This window comes from Cryptococcus neoformans, chromosome 3 (assembly GCF_000149245.1).
Source record: "Cryptococcus neoformans var. grubii H99 chromosome 3, complete sequence".
In the NCBI taxonomy this organism is placed as follows: domain Eukaryota; kingdom Fungi; phylum Basidiomycota; class Tremellomycetes; order Tremellales; family Cryptococcaceae; genus Cryptococcus; species Cryptococcus neoformans.
Window position 1 is genome coordinate 527,501 of NC_026747.1, and position 15,000 is coordinate 542,500.

A 15,000-nucleotide genomic window follows, 5' to 3' on the forward strand; every position below is an offset into this window, starting at 1 on the left:
GAGGAGGAAGTGGAGCTGGATTTGAAGGTGTGAGACGGTCAATGAGGTAAGAGAGGAACAATTCAAGTTGAGGTTTGAGGTGGGGGAGAAGGGTGGAGAAAAGAGTTGATGTAGTGCGGAGAGATTGAGCGAGGAGAGATGGCGAATCAGCTCGGGTAAGCTGAGCCATGGTTAGCGATGCGGCAGATAGATCGAGAGAAACATACCTGGAAAAGATACTTGCATCCTTCGTCCGTTACACCTTCTCTCAACTCGGGCCAGTTGCCTAGACCTAAACCTCCCACTTCCAGGGCAGTATTAAGAATAGCAAGGGCCGAAAACCTCATCGAGTCTGTATGAGCTTGATCGTTCGGGTCCAGTAAGGCAATAAGGACTCTAAGGAGTTCTAGAATCGTAGGAAGTCCATAAGGCGTGAACATTGGGGTGTTCACTTGAGGCTCTGTCGGTTTCTCCTCCTGTTCAGTTATCTCCTCGTTTTGCTTCTCTTGCTTCTCTTGCTTCTCGTCCGGATGTCCTTCCTTCTGCCCTACAGACTCAAGCTTCTTGCTGCTTATCTTGATCTTCTCTTCATGGTGTTTCGCATCTTCCAGCAGCTTATCCACATCTTCTTTTTGCAATCCTTTTAAGCGCCTAAAGGCGCTCGTTACAATGCTCTGCACACAGTTCTGAGCTGTCGCTCTAACTCCTTCACCGAGCCGTGCACGCGCTAGCATACCAAGTCCTACCTCCAAAAGCTCACAGATACTTTCATCGCCCATATGGTCCAGCAGATTGCCGATTTGCATGGTGCCTTCCGTCGTCGGCATGGGCATAGGAATGACCAATGACTCGATCACCCGCAAAAGTCTCAGTAAAACGAGCTCATCTTGTTGAGGAGACGAACTTGGGAATCGGCAATGGGAAATTGCCGAAGTGATGTGAACCAGAGCCAGCTGGAGAGGTGTGGATGCGGAAAAGGTTGTGGGTACGGGTGTAAGGTAGAGGGGGAGAACGGCGTTGATTATGGAGTAAAGAGAATTTAAAGCGAGGGCAGTGATGGGCCCGGAAGTCGAGGATGACCTTATCAATGACAAAAATGGAGCACACAGATCGATAGGCGCAAGCGATGTAATGTCTACCTTATCGTCAGCACACAATTACATCAGCCGAGTATTATTCTTACCTTTCACACCGCTAAGCAGTCTTCTGAGTTCCACGAACCCATCCATAAGATCAACGCTGTCTCCAGCATCCAGGCTTGCTCGACCTCGCCTGCTACCCGCTCCCACGAGACCATTGTTTTTGTTCCTAAGAGACGGTGGAAGGGTCGAGTATGAGCTGTAGGATGTCGAAGATGAGGCCCATCGTTGGTTCCTGCGCATGGCAGAGGTGATGGACTGCACCTCCTGAAGGAGAAGCGTCGTCGGAGGGAGATCTGTAGGCGGCATCATCCTCCTAATGAGTGGGGATGTAGAAAATGAAAGAGACTTGTTATGCTTATATATCTATCTCTCGGTCGCGCACCATCTTCGTTCTAGACACGCCTCGTCGACAACACTCAGTTTAAGCACTGTTACGTAATATATATATCTTCTTATTTGGCCATTGGTGACTCCCAACCATCATTGCCCAGTCAACTCTACGGAGTTTGCAGCTATGTGTCTTTAGGACTGTTGAAACTATGGCTGAACATGCGCATGGGAATATCAAGCATATTTCAGTAACGAGATTCCTTGCTAGGGGGTAATTATAACTGCAGTCGATCGAGGAGATGATGCAGCCTGCTGCAAGCAAGTAATGACAGCTCTGTGTGAGTTCCGTTCCACCCAATAAAGCACTTGTACACAAACTCCACATGCTCCTTTCTACAATAATTTCTGCTTTCTCATCAGCCTGGATCCACCCGTACTCAGCTCAAATGTAGTACTAGAAGCGCCGACAACCTCCACCACCTACCGAGCGGTAATGACCGATTAGAGGCCAGTTCAACCTGAAATTACGTAAAATAGCAACTATCGCAGAACGCGCAAGCTCGTCACTCACGTTGTCTCGGGTGTATCGATGGGTAACTGTATCTCCTCCATCTATATTCTCTTTTCTTCCCCCTTACAAACTCATCATGGAGTGCTCATTCGGCATTACTGGTAAGTGTGGCTACTGTGAAGACGATTCTAATGCTGATATTCCTACCACAGGCAAAGACTATGTCATCCTCGCCTCAGATATGGGTGCAGGACGATCCATCGTCCGTATGAAGTCTGACGAGAACAAGCTCAAGACTTTGGGTCCCCACCTCGCCATGGCTTTTAGCGGTGAACCTGGAGATACGAACAACTTTGCCGAGTATATCGAGAGGAATATGCGACTGTACAACATCCGGTAAGTCCTGCGCCATGCATAACCCGAGTTATCTTGGAAGAACTGGACAAGAGTTGGATTTTTTTTTTTTTCTGATTTGGATGTAACTCGGCAGAAACCACTTCCCCCTTCTTCCACCAGCGGCCTCCGCTTGGGTCCGACGTACTCTTGCAGAAGCTATTCGATCCCGACACCCCTATGCTGTTAACCTCCTTCTTGGTGGGTTTGATACCACCACCTCAAAACCTCACTTGTACTGGATCGATTACCTCGGTACCAAGGCGATTGTCCCTTATGCCGCGCATGGTATGGGTGTGTATGTTAGCTTGAGTACAATGGATAAGTGGTGGTATGAGGATATGGACAAGAGGGAGGGTGTCGACTTGTTGAGAAAGTGTATTGACGAGACGGAGAAGCGTGAGTCTTAAATTGCAGGAAGCCATCTTATGCGAGTCGTTTGCTAAAGTGTCTATCAGGTCTCACAATCAAGTTTGACTTCAACTGTATTCTCATTGACAAGAATGGTATCCACAAGGTTGACCTTTCCCAAGCAGACCCCATCGCCAACATCCAAGAACACCCACAAGAAACCCAGGTTGAAGCGCCTCATCCCCCCATAGAAGTTGGCGTATCCGCCTAAAGTGTTATGTATGGAGCAATGCAAGTAGTGATGTATTTTATAAGGAACATAATGGGCCGGACCCCAAGTGGGAAACTGAATTGTTTTTGCATCACCCAAACGAGAAACTCTATAAACCATGCTGAATGAACGCGTAAACTGTTCCTCGATCAATGTCAGTCGAGGGAAAGGAAGCAAAGATTTTCCTAGGTCCCAAAGCTACAGTCCTTGATTAGCTCTGCCCCATCATGAAGACGAAAAATGATGATAGACTTACATTCCAAGCATCTTGAAAGGTGCCGTCTTTTCCCCTTCTTTACCAAGCAGAAGACACTCCACGTAGTGCGATCCAGGGGCGACATTCTCGTCAATCAAAGTCAATCTATTCGCCAGAATAGGGATTAGCGCGCGCCAGGAGTTTTCATAAGAATGGCGGGTTATACATACGTGGGCGTGGCTTCCTGCACATCAGATACTCCGCTCAACTCTACTGCGCTGGCAAAATTGTCATCCACCCAGCAAGCCGCTCGACCCAAGGGGTTTTCGGCGGGACTCCTACTCTGTTGTAAGCTTTTCTTTTCTCCTTTTTTTTTTTTTTTTTTAGTCACCAACAGACAGTCAAACTCACTGTAAATAGTAAATAGCCACATCGCCCGCACTCAACGTCACTGGCACTCTCATCTTACTACCGCCAATCTCAGAATACCAGTAATGCTTCTCTTCCTGCGCGGCTCCTTTACTTGGGTGGTATGCATGCCATCCAGAGCCGTAAAAGTGGCTTGGGGGCAAAGGGTTCACCAAATCGTTTGCAGAGACACAAAAAGGCGCAACTTCTCGGAACTTGAGGATATCACTGGGACGGTCAGAAAGCATTGCCTGGGGCACCTTGATGGCTCGCAACTTGGCCGCCAAGCCACCTCCCTCGGACTCTAGATCTTCCTCACTCTGAATGCCCTTTCCTTGTTGAGAACTCATCGCCCCACCAGCGACTTTATCTTCGAGCGCTGGTGCACCCATATAAGGAACATCGAACGCGTGACCCATAGTGGCGGCCCATCCGGCACATATTTGAGATTGCATGTAAGAAATGAGGACATCGGCAATGAGTCCGTGGCCGGTAGGGTTGGCGAGGATAGGGTCGGTGAAGAAAGTGTTTCGAGCCGCTTCGGGTTCGGCGAGATAGTCGCTATATAAGACTCCCTTGGCGCTGTTGTCACTCATCGTCAGAAATGCCACGGCTGTCGGCTGTCAAAAGTTATGAAACTGACCTGATATGGGGCACGTCGTAGAATTGAGCCACCACAGTATGTAATAACTCGGGACCGGCAAAACCATTTTGCGCTTGGATCTGAGGGGCAAAGTGTCCCAAAATGATAACAGCGGGCTGATCAGGTCTCACAAGGATACTCCTGACGAGCAGCTCGAAATGAGCGAGCCATTCGGGGTCACTACTCTTATCAGCTTGACCTTGGAGGTTGTGGAGATACGCACTTTGGGTCAGACGCATCAAACTCGAGAATGACGAGATCGGTCTGATCAGGCAGGTGGTGGCCGGCGCAATATGCAAAGTAGGCAGAGTCGGTACGTCTTGAGGCGCCGTTTGTAAGTTCCGAGGAAGGGTGGGGGAAAACCGAGTTCCACCAGTCAAAGAACTGCGCTGGGTAGCATCCGGGCGATACGGGGTCGTTGCCTGCGCCGTGGCATGCGGAGACTACGGGTCCGAGTCAGCCGGGCTACGCACAGACACCACGCGGGACACGCCGAAGAACCCACCTGAGCCTCCCAGGACGCTGATCGTCACGGGCAATCCGGCCATGGCCTTCTGCACCACTCTCTGCACTCGGGCGCCGCTGCCCATGTGCAGTCTGCTTCTCAGCAGCCCCCACTGTCCCCGTCTAGCGGCAACCTCATCGCCGGGCCCAAATACAGGGCAAAAGTCGAACGGCGCGGGATCTGCGGCGGACGCATTGAGATAGTCTTTTGAGGTAAGGAGACCTACGCCGAGGGACGCTAGGGGGTCATGCGAGGCTGCAGGGCAAGTCAGTTGGACGGGCCGGGCGGGGCGAGGAAAAAGGCGCACGGAACAAGAGACGGGAGAAGGTGAATATGCCTAGTACGACGGCGACAAGGAGCCATATGCGGCGGGACACGCCTGCGGGGGGTGAGCGCAAGGGGGAGAGGGGAGGGGAAGGGACGTACCGAAAAACGTGCGGGGGGCGGAAGACGGGGTGTCGAGTCCGACCTTGGCTTCTCTGAGCATGGCTAGAGGACTAGCTGCTGTGCCACGTGGGGGACGGTGGATGATGGGGAGGAGAGAATTAGAATTAGAGCCGCAGCGGTGATGGGGGCGACCGTAAAACTCTGATCTGCCTCGCGGGAAACCGAACAACAGATCGCCCCCACGGAAGCAAATATTGCGCTACCGCGACGCGTAGGGCGCAGTAGACTGCCTTTGCATCCTCGCGTTCTCTCCCCCCAGCACGCCGCCATGGCTCTCCCAAAGACGCTCCACCCAGCACTCACCCCGGACGAGCTCACCTTCCTCGCAGAACATGACCATATCAATATAGTCCCGCTCTTCTCCATGACGAGAGTCAGGCTCATAAGCGTCAGTCCACGTCTCCGTACACGGCACGTACTGACGCGCCGTCATCTAGGGTATATATGGACCATTCAGACCACCTTCAGCCTCCCGAGTCCCGCTGTGGCTGGGACTGTCGCTCAAGAAGAAGAGAAAATGCAGAATAGTGCCGCCCGAATGGCTTTCTGCCGGTACGTTGGGCCACCATCATTACTGAAAATGCTGGCTAATTCGAATGGAACCGCGTTTAAATGACGCTTTAGAGAGATTACAAGCTTTCCTCAAAGACGAAAAGGAGAATTCCGAAGGGTTTGAGAGGTTACCACGGCGGTTTATGGAGATCAGCAAAGTCTTGCTGGACACGTAAGTCCATCGCCTACACTCCTCCCCCTCCCAAAAAAGCCACATTCAACAAAAAGTTGAATTGACATGATACCTTTTAAAGCGCATCGGACGATTTATCTCAACCCACACTTCTCCGATCATTATTAAAAGACATTCGAGAAGTCAGGCAAGCAAAGATTAGAATGGGCTTGCAGAGTGAAGATGTCTTGCAAAACGACTATCTCCAGGTAAATGCCCTTTCTTTTTCGCTGTGCCTCGTGCCTTGCGACGCCATTGACCAGATATGATAGGTGACCAATCTCACTCCTTTGGAGCTGTGTGAACTCAAGCCATTTCTGGTGAGGGCGATGGGTCTGATGCAAACCCTCAGACCTCCAGAAGAGGAAGAAGAGGAGGAATAAGATGTCTTCCATAAAATGACAGGGCAGCCTGATGGCCTGGCTATTCTATATGTATTTGGTATGTCTTTTCCTTTCATTCAATCCTCAACGAGAGCAATATTAATCGCCTTCTTGGCCGTCGCAGTTGTATGATTATATCTATCTCCGCATAATACCAGATCAGATGCATTTCATCGACATAGTTCGTCCTATCATTATCATATCACAGAAAAAAAAAGAGAAAAGAAGAAAAAGAGAAGGGAAAGTGCCAAAGGAAAATCACGCCAGAGTAAAGATATTTCAACCCACTATTAACTTGGATCTAGTAGGGTTCAGGAAAACAGCTTTTGAAAGTACGGAAGAAAGCTGGTAGTACAGATATTATCAAAAAGGCAAGAAAAGAGAGATCGAGTAGACGTCGAATGCAGTGTTCAGATCCCTGACGTTCCATGACATGCGCAGAAAAAGGCCAAAGACAATCAAAATTACTTGATGCCGGTTTGCCGTTTTACATGACAAGGCATCCGCTGCTCTTCTTCGCTTTACCCGCTCGTCGATTAGGGTTGACTATAGTTCTTCTATGAGCTGCATTATTCCAGTCAAAGCCGACAAAATTATAGCACTCACGGACTGTCCGGATAGCCTCGTCAAAAACAGACTTGAGGTTCTTCTGGGTCAAAGCCGAGCATTCGAGGTACTGAGCGGTGTTATGCATTAGCGCCAGCTCTGTTCCCCCTTGGACTGCGGTCACTTACCTTGGCTGCCTTGATGTCATTCGCCATAGATGAGCCCTATCCTCATCTCGTCAGATTTCCAGTTACAAACCTCTTTCAATCCACTCACTTGAGAATATCCAATGGGCGTTTGCCTTCGTTCTCTCAGTTTTTCAAGCTGCATAGGGTCCTCTCTCAAATCGAGCTTGGTACCGACTAGGATGATAGGGGTTCCTGGTGCTATTTTTTTTTCGAACCTGAGATTAATGACAATATTTTTTTGGACGTTAGCATAGCGACTTACAATGGTGTTGGATTTCAGGATACCACTAATAACCAAGCGCGTCAGTGGTCCCCTTCATCTCATATCAACCAGTCATTATGAATCTGTCTCACTTTGGTTCGGACGTTTTCAAAGGAAGCAGGAGAGACGACGGAAAAGCAGAGGAGGAAGACATCAGTCTGGGGGTAGGATAAGGGTCGAAGGCGGCTATTGGACATGGCAATCAGATGATGCCACTATGTCTGAACGGCAGTGGCTTACTCGTAATCTTCTTGACCCGCTGTATCCCACAATCCCAAAGATACCGTCATACCATCTACGATCACTTGGCTCGAGTAGTTATCAAAGACTGTTGGGACATATTCTCCTGGGAAAGCATTGGTTGTGTAGCTGATAAGAAGGCATGTCTATAGCCGGGACATTAGCAGATGAGATCTCGACATGAGAATAATTGGCAATGCCCACCTTTCCAACGGCACCATCGCCAACGACAACACCTGGTGTATCACAGCATCATGCAATTAGAATGTGCAGTCAGGTGTATGGGCATATATGGCGGATTGAGGTGTCAGGATGAAAGGAAGGACAATGACAGGGTAATGAGAACGTAATGAGCACATACTGGCGCTTTATTATATGTATGGACTTACACTTGATGTTTCTAGTAGTAGCCATTATGTTCTGTTACCAAGTTCGCCAAGCAAAATCGAGACTAATTAGAAGTGATGATACTGAACGAGATATGATTACGAATGAAATAAAATAAGACCTGGAAAAAAACGCAGTGAGCAAGTATACATGTGTAGCGGACAAGGGTACAGCTTTCAAGCGACAGCATTCGCCGGGAGAAGAAAGGACGCGACAATAGTGTAGTCAATGAGTGGGTTGGAGCGACACCGGCATGAAGCAGCCGTTGAGCTGGCAAACTGTACTCACGAGATGGGCAGGCTGGAACGTACACTAGACTCCAGGATGCGCGGCTCTGGTAGCGAAGGTGTATGGGATATGGCAAGCCGTGAAGTGCCTTTGGGAGCACTGGTTCGGGATCTACTGACGGCGGTCCTTAAGCGGCTTAATTAGCAAGTGGAGGCAAGAAGGGCGGGGCGGCAGCAGGGAAAGAGGGGTGGGACGCAGTAAAGGCTATAAGCAGCGAGAGGGGAGCGGTGATTAAGAGATATAGTTTGGTCGCACGCACACACACACGGATAGGGACAGTGCTGCTCCCAAAGCTCATAGCGCGATTTCATTCAACGGCCTGTGCGCATCTTCTCGAAACATAACGTCACAAAAGTATAACGGGATGGTCACGTGATGCCGTTACTTGCGTTCCTTTTTTTTTTTGTCTTTTTTGTCTTTTGCTGGTGACGCGCACCAACCATGCATATAAAATAAGTGGTGGGTGGAAGGAGGTGGGATGAGAGAGGAGAACATATATTTATGCTTGGGTGATTCTACAAACGCATCTGGAGTTCGCAATCTTTTGCTTGGAGCCTTGATAATGATCGACAACCCGTTGAATCGGCACTCGCCAGTGATCGATGATATACCACCACCACAAACTTCGGAAAATTATTATTGATGCTCCATATCGGCTACGTTTGCTATTTGCTACCTATATGCCGTGCCACATGACAGAGAAGACGCCCGACAGATGGGACCCCCAAATATGGCGGAGGTTTATCCTCGCATTATAGCAGGTGTAGTAGCGAGCAACTGCCAACAACGAATGCTCGACGGTTTCCTTCAGCCCAAGTTGGGGCAACAACTGCATAATACTACTGACGACAGCAGGTACTTAGGCATGCAATAGTGAGTTGGTAGTGTCAATGATGACCTGAAGCAACCATGGCCGACCAACAACACTGGATATCAGATAACATCGCTCATTTCATACACCAAGGAGTTTATGTATGATTTTTCGAAATCAGCGAAGGGACACTGAGAGCGTCCCCAACCCTTCGATCAGTAGCCTTATGCTAGCCTTATGCTAGGTCAAGAGATGTAGGCCCTCGATGAATGACAAGTTACGAGGCTATTTTGCTGCTTGCTTCTTCTCGCCGTTGAATCGGGAGACTCAAACTTTAAAACTGGAAGGCTTTTGCTAGGATCCAGGTTCCAATTCCTCCAGAATCTAGAACGGTACGTATCACGCACGTACAACAGGACATATATGCGCAGCCAGCACCAATGTGTGCAAGTTACAGTCGCAAACAAAACGGTTGTTCTCAAGTATTAATACGTACGAGCGAAGAGGGAGGCAGACTACTGCTATCGGTAGTATTTTAGATATAATCATAATAGTTTAACATAGAAAGAAGAGCTGGCAGCAAAGCTTGCAGCGTCCGGCTCGAATGACGTGATCTAGCTCAATAACAGGTGGCTTGGACGGAGATGGACCAGGCGCAGCAAGTCCTCCTTCTATCTCGGGATCATCGGAAGAAACAGCCAACGGGCAAGAGATATTATATACTGGATCAACTGTTACACTCACCAAATGACGATACGACGAGCGCTGTTCTTCGATGATCAACCTTACTTTGTACGTTATTTATAGTCATCGCTGCTGCTGCTGCTTTCAACAACAAGCTTTATTATTTGACACACAACAATCTCCACATACCGGCATTCATTGTCGGACAAATCAACGTTTCTCTTGACAATTTCCTGATATGCGTGGCCCTTCCAACAGCAGCCGAGTAGCGCGCTATACCTCTGGGTCATATGATAGCAAAAGAGATACAACCAATGTTGCATTTACCGATTATTATATCATAACGTCGTTCTCATTGGTCATCATCTACCGCCCATGTGCTAAGTACTGCCTTGCTAGCACTCATGCATTAATTATTACTTTCTTTCTCACTGCCACTGTTGTTCGTTACATACTAATCCTTGTCCTTCCCGCGAGGTCTCAGCGAAAAAATGGGGTGCCAGTCATGAGCATGAATTACCATTTGCGCCAGGGAAACTGTGGGACATAATCGATGTTCGCTTTAATTTGTTCCTACTTCCTCGTTTATCGGTATACCGGCGAGACCAGAAACCGCGAGCTGAGACAGTCCCGAATTTCGGTATCGACCCCTGCCGTGCCGCCCAATTCTTCCCTTTCTCGGCTTCGGTTCTCATACCCATTTGTCTTTCAGCGCTATAATAAAGGCATTTCCAGCTGTCACCTCGTCTCCATCAGCGACCGGTTTATATCCGCTGTCTCTTGCTTTGAAAGTGCTCACAGGCACGGCCATAATAGTACTTAAAATTGAAGAGGTTCTGCGCGGTCAGGGCCAAAAAAGTCGCGTCGTGAGCGTGGCGTATGAGAGATCGAAGATCTGCATGGTTTTCAAAGGCGCCGCCTTTTTCCAGTTTTCAGTACTTCTCTTGCCCAGGCGATCTTGGGGCGCAAAGTAAGCAGGGTATATTGCGACGTAACACCAGTCGACGACGCATGGGCAGCGGCCGGAACGAAAGGGTGAGTACTCTCCTGTACATACACGGTGCACTTCCCATTGCATGATATATCGAAGTCATCTTAGTCTTGCTAAGGGTCGCTCACTGTCAAATTGTATAGTCGCAGTCGCCATGTTTCCCATAGAATATTATCCACCACCCCCTAATATGCGTGACCCAGAACAGAGAATGTCTCAACAAGACCGTCCCTCGACCACGTACATGTCTTCACAACTCACTGCACATGTGTATGCACAATCCCAACCTTTCATGCATTTACCGCAGCGCCAAGCAACCCACCCTTCATCACCTGGGGAAAGCTCCCGATTGCCGAGCTTTCAAGTCACTCAGCCCACGCCGACAAAAGGAAGGAAGTTTAGGCATAGTAACACAAATGCGAGCACACCTGGCGAAAACTTATTCATACCTAGTCCCACATGGCAGATCGGGCTTCTGTCATCGCCCGACGATGGAGGCAATGGTACCCTTGAAGCGAACATAGAACCCTCGTCCATTCTGGCGCCAATAGCATCCGGCTCGAGGAGCCGCCCAAGGTCGCCAGAATCAAAGGCAAGGAAAGATAGTTTGAGCGAATTAGAAAGGCAGGCGGAGATAAGACAAGCAGAGATTATGGCAGAAAAGCAAGCTAGGATGAGAGAGAAGGGAAGAGAGAGGCAGCGGAGGAAGCGAGAAAGAGACAAGAAAGCTCGGGAGGTAAGCAAGTTTGTGTCTGTTATATATTTCCTGTGCTAACCCGTTCAGGCCGCTGCTGCTGCAATGAATTGTACGAAGGGCACTCCTACGCATCTTTCATCCAATGCCTCTAACAATTTGAATATCAATATGCCCTCTCCTGAATCGTCTGGCTACTCTTCTTTAGCCACCGCCTCATATTTTTCCATCTCGCCTACCCATCCATTAGCCCTGTCTGTCGGCTCAGCGTCCGTCTCCGGTGAATCTTCTCCAAACACTCTTTTTTCTCCAGCCATTTCCACTCCTGGTACTGGTTACAGCATCGATGGTATGACAGTCAGTGGTCTTAACCCTGGATTGGAGCTCACAGGTAACGCAAATCGTCGTTCACGCATTGCACGTGCTTCGTCCGGTAGCATACCTACTAATAGTACCACGCTGAAGGTTTCTTCTACTACTGGCCTGCCTGCCCCCCAGGGCGATAAAGCGGCAAGCCCCAGTCCTCCCTACAAGCGGCGCAAATCAGAGCCCAAGCCAATGTTGTTTAGACAACCTGCCGATAACATCTTTGGAGCAGGATTGAATTTTGTCGAACAGCTGAAGGAGAGGCCAAAACCACATAGAACCCAATCTGATGGTTTTATGTTGGTTGGGGAAGCAAATAAGACTGCGTCCTCTCGCTCTCCTACACCCCCTCCGGTCCCAACATTACCAGATGAGTATCGCCAGCGAAGCACAGCTGTTCCAGCTCATGATCTCCAATTATCACCTGCTTCAGTAGAGGCTAGTTACTTTGCATCGACTATGATTCTTTCTATGTGCCGGTCGGAGTTGCCCGATGTTAAGCGATCCAAGGAACGCCTCGGACTAGGCGATGCGGAGATCGAGAGCATGAAAGAAGGGCTAGCGACATTTTATGATAAATGGGCATTGGAGAGAGAGATGAGCAAGATCAGTTTGGATAACCCCGAGTCAGGCAATATAGTGAGTTTGATCTATGGCTCTGCAGTAACGGTCGGACACGGCTGACATTCGACTGAAAGGGACCTGAATCCAGCGTCGAGAATCGATCAGTGGGTTCAACTATATATTCTCCATCGCGAGTCCCTGCATCTTTCTTGACCCCCGCGTCCGGAAATGCTACCCAACATGATATACAAGCTCCCGCCACGCTCCCTTTGAGCTTGCCTGCACAACTCAAATCTCCGCTAGCGACTCAAAGTCATGGGCGGCAACGGTCTCTATCCGCTCTTTCTGTCATCACAAGGCCCAATACGGTTCGTTGGCAACCAGAAACACCTACTACTCAATCGGCCAAAAGTCTTTTGGCTTCGAAAGACGACGCCGGATCTCCTGTCACATCCACTATTCATACTCCTTCGACTGGGCATGGTGCCTTTCCGGTCTTGGATAACCTCATGTCTTTGAAATCGCAACACTATCGTCCTGCCACAGATCCTACTGGCTCAAAGTCCTACACGATTTTCAATCGTGCACAAGTCAACGAAATGTCATCTGGTGAGGTGTGGGATCAAATAATCTCTGAAACTAGAAGTACGGACCTCCCCGACAGCCCCTTATTGTCGACGGGCCAATCTGAACACATTTCTGTGGGCATGTCGCATGCTACCTCCGTGACTCACCCCCGATGCAATGTGGTGGCCGAGAGCAATATTTCAGGTGCGGACAATAACTCTTCAAGTCAACTTGAGAGACACCGGTCTTTCCCGGGTCATTATCGCACACCTAGCGGTCCCAGATCCTCTGGTTTGAAAAGCGCACAAGGGATACCCTTCACGCCACCTACGCCCTTGGATGCGAGGGGCCAAGGTCAAGAAAATTACTCTGCCGATGAAAGCCTTGCAGACCCTTTGTTCTATTCCGGAGTCTTTGGTGGGCCGCCTCTCCAGGTGCTCGACCAGCGCCAAATAGGCCAACCTCAAACTCAGACACATTCCCAGGACTTGCTGCAACAGCCCCAAACTTTGTTCGACTATCTGCCTGTCTCTGATTTCTCTTTGCCACACCAATCAACTTCCCGGACCCAGACACCTCAGCCTCCTTTCCCATAGCGCCAAATCGAGAACCAGCAGATATGATCGACGCATTTATTCTGCGCATAATGATGGTCTTAATCCCATTCGACCTACCATCGAGTGTTGGTTGGACTGGTGCATATATTCGCGGGGACGGACTATATCTTAATGCTTGCGAATGCTTTACGAACTTATGGATAACGACTTTGATGACATATAACGAAATTCATGACCAGATTAGGAGGGAAATAGGAGTTGTATGGATAGATTGGAGATTACTGAGGGATCAAGGGATTAGTTGGTGAAATAAAAAGACGTACAGTATACACATTTACGCTTGTAGGTCTAAAATCTTCTCTTTGCATGGGAAGTGATAGAGCCTCTAGTTGTCAGGGATGTTCAAGCTCTAGCCTGGCAATGCATTGTGCTCCACCTATAAATGTATATATATACAATTTACTCCGCATTTTGAATAATCTCCCAGTAAGTTTCTTGTCGTCATAAGTCTGTGTCGTATCATTTACAACACTCGACCGTCCAATCAAGTCTTCATTAGCAAATGATCAGGCCCAAATGAATGGGGCAAGATCTCGCCCATTGTTGTTTGCAGGATATATTTCCTTGCCTCTTTTCCGTTTATATCGGCCAGGAATGATGGAGATGCGTTGACCGGGTATTCTCCAGATACGTAGAAGATGGGAGTATGGAGTGGAACAAATTCCCGAAGGAACTGACGACAGATGCCGCAGGGTGAACAGGATGGGGAGGGAATATCTCTAAACGTAAGTTGATAAATAATTGATTCATCATATTTGAAATGCATAAAACGTACGATACCACAGCGACTGCAAGAAAACTTTGTTCATTTTCACTCTTCAACCGACATGTCAGTAATTCATAGACCTATGAGGATATTGAGTAGATGCAATACTCACGACTGCCTTCACAACTGCAGTGCGCTCTGCACAGATACCAGCGCCTGGCCAAGGGGAGTTAGAAGTTGCTTGTCATAAAAATGAGGGGTATCTTACCATATGATGCATTCTCGACGTTACAGCCACCATAAAACCGTCCATCAGCACCCAAAAGAGCAGCGCCGACCCTATAACCACGTTCTTAGCTCTCCTCCGATCAGGGCGTCTGGTGCTGCCATCGGGTATATACTTGCCTGAACTTGGAGTACGGGGCATAAGCTCTATCGCGGTCTGTAGGAGAAGTATTAGCTACATTTCCTTAGACTTCAGTACAGTAACTATAAACTGACGGATTACTGCTGTACTGAAAAGCTTATCGAGAACTTCGGAGGAAAGATCAAGGGATTTTGAGGACATCGTAGTAAGCGAACCAACCGTATCTCGAGTTAAGACAGTAGACGGTTATAATATAAGATAAAGGAATCAAATAGGGAAGGATAAGGAAGACAGTCAGTAGCCACTTATATAACGTCGTCTTTGCGAGTTGTTAAGGAGGAAGAAGAACAGCAGCTTCAAAGGGGGATAGACAGATGACATACGTGTAGCAAATGAATGGCAGCAGGCCGCGAGAGGGACGGAGTTGTCAACAAATCCA

At 48.7% G+C, this 15,000-nt stretch overlaps 7 protein-coding genes and 4 non-coding genes; 5 read left to right on the plus strand and 6 right to left on the minus strand.

Annotated features, from left to right (window-relative positions):
* Positions 1 to 1,481, minus strand: part of CNAG_07514 (Sec7 domain-containing protein) — a 5,349-nt gene extending 3,868 nt beyond the window's left edge. Inside the window, exons 1-3 of the mRNA XM_012192472.1 lie at positions 1,163 to 1,481; positions 207 to 1,114; positions 1 to 160 (exon numbers count right to left, since the gene is read on the minus strand). The exon at positions 1 to 160 is cut by the window's left edge and continues 944 nt beyond it. Of these exons, the coding sequence (XP_012047862.1) occupies positions 1 to 160; positions 207 to 1,114; positions 1,163 to 1,430 (1,336 nt within the window). The 5' untranslated portion in view covers positions 1,431 to 1,481. The remainder of the gene's footprint in view (positions 161 to 206; positions 1,115 to 1,162) is intronic.
* Positions 1,482 to 1,748: 267 nt separating this feature from the next.
* CNAG_02886 (20S proteasome subunit beta 4) lies at positions 1,749 to 3,126 on the plus strand. XM_012192812.1 has 5 exons: positions 1,749 to 1,789; positions 1,904 to 2,123; positions 2,175 to 2,358; positions 2,453 to 2,754; positions 2,814 to 3,126. Exons 2-5 carry the CDS (start codon positions 2,099 to 2,101, stop codon positions 2,975 to 2,977), a joined length of 675 nt encoding a protein of 224 aa, XP_012048202.1. The 5' UTR covers positions 1,749 to 1,789; positions 1,904 to 2,098; the 3' UTR covers positions 2,978 to 3,126.
* Positions 3,046 to 5,314, minus strand: CNAG_02885 (capsular associated protein). XM_012192473.1 has 9 exons: positions 5,156 to 5,314; positions 5,037 to 5,108; positions 4,730 to 4,984; positions 4,448 to 4,667; positions 4,225 to 4,404; positions 3,585 to 4,163; positions 3,404 to 3,511; positions 3,234 to 3,338; positions 3,046 to 3,175 (listed from the first exon to the last, which is right to left on the minus strand). The coding sequence occupies exons 1-9, from the start codon at positions 5,214 to 5,216 to the stop codon at positions 3,163 to 3,165; spliced, it is 1,593 nt and encodes a 530-aa protein (XP_012047863.1). The 5' UTR covers positions 5,217 to 5,314; the 3' UTR covers positions 3,046 to 3,162.
* On the plus strand, positions 5,300 to 6,719 carry CNAG_02884 (DNA replication complex GINS protein PSF2). XM_012192811.1 has 6 exons: positions 5,300 to 5,564; positions 5,614 to 5,728; positions 5,801 to 5,900; positions 5,983 to 6,109; positions 6,173 to 6,341; positions 6,408 to 6,719. The coding sequence occupies exons 1-5, from the start codon at positions 5,445 to 5,447 to the stop codon at positions 6,281 to 6,283; spliced, it is 573 nt and encodes a 190-aa protein (XP_012048201.1). The 5' UTR covers positions 5,300 to 5,444; the 3' UTR covers positions 6,284 to 6,341; positions 6,408 to 6,719.
* CNAG_02883 (rho family protein) lies at positions 6,420 to 8,549 on the minus strand. XM_012192810.1 has 10 exons: positions 8,195 to 8,549; positions 7,909 to 8,027; positions 7,724 to 7,755; positions 7,520 to 7,665; positions 7,372 to 7,465; positions 7,280 to 7,304; positions 7,106 to 7,215; positions 7,018 to 7,053; positions 6,890 to 6,959; positions 6,420 to 6,829 (listed from the first exon to the last, which is right to left on the minus strand). Exons 2-10 carry the CDS (start codon positions 7,931 to 7,933, stop codon positions 6,771 to 6,773), a joined length of 597 nt encoding a protein of 198 aa, XP_012048200.1. The 5' UTR covers positions 7,934 to 8,027; positions 8,195 to 8,549; the 3' UTR covers positions 6,420 to 6,770.
* A 148-nt stretch (positions 8,550 to 8,697) lies between these two features.
* Positions 8,698 to 9,279, plus strand: CNAG_12244. XR_001045536.1 has 1 exon: positions 8,698 to 9,279. It is a non-coding gene; the product is annotated as a hypothetical RNA (non-coding RNA).
* Positions 9,017 to 9,796, minus strand: CNAG_12245. Its single transcript, XR_001045537.1, has one exon. It is a non-coding gene; the product is annotated as a hypothetical RNA (non-coding RNA).
* Positions 9,797 to 9,800: 4 nt separating this feature from the next.
* On the plus strand, positions 9,801 to 10,113 carry CNAG_12246. XR_001045538.1 has 1 exon: positions 9,801 to 10,113. It is a non-coding gene; the product is annotated as a hypothetical RNA (non-coding RNA).
* Positions 10,114 to 10,295: 182 nt separating this feature from the next.
* CNAG_02882 (hypothetical protein) lies at positions 10,296 to 14,493 on the plus strand. XM_012192809.1 has 6 exons: positions 10,296 to 10,724; positions 10,824 to 11,416; positions 11,465 to 12,379; positions 12,439 to 13,914; positions 13,978 to 14,317; positions 14,387 to 14,493. The coding sequence occupies exons 2-4, from the start codon at positions 10,835 to 10,837 to the stop codon at positions 13,465 to 13,467; spliced, it is 2,526 nt and encodes an 841-aa protein (XP_012048199.1). The 5' UTR covers positions 10,296 to 10,724; positions 10,824 to 10,834; the 3' UTR covers positions 13,468 to 13,914; positions 13,978 to 14,317; positions 14,387 to 14,493.
* CNAG_12247 lies at positions 12,457 to 12,846 on the minus strand. Its single transcript, XR_001045539.1, has 2 exons — positions 12,699 to 12,846; positions 12,457 to 12,636 (listed from the first exon to the last, which is right to left on the minus strand). It is a non-coding gene; the product is annotated as a hypothetical RNA (non-coding RNA).
* On the minus strand, positions 13,642 to 14,936 carry CNAG_02881 (cytidine deaminase). XM_012192474.1 has 6 exons: positions 14,696 to 14,936; positions 14,600 to 14,636; positions 14,463 to 14,533; positions 14,367 to 14,410; positions 14,264 to 14,304; positions 13,642 to 14,207 (listed from the first exon to the last, which is right to left on the minus strand). Exons 1-6 carry the CDS (start codon positions 14,760 to 14,762, stop codon positions 13,973 to 13,975), a joined length of 495 nt encoding a protein of 164 aa, XP_012047864.1. The 5' UTR covers positions 14,763 to 14,936; the 3' UTR covers positions 13,642 to 13,972.
* Between the last annotated feature and the right edge of the window lie 64 nt (positions 14,937 to 15,000).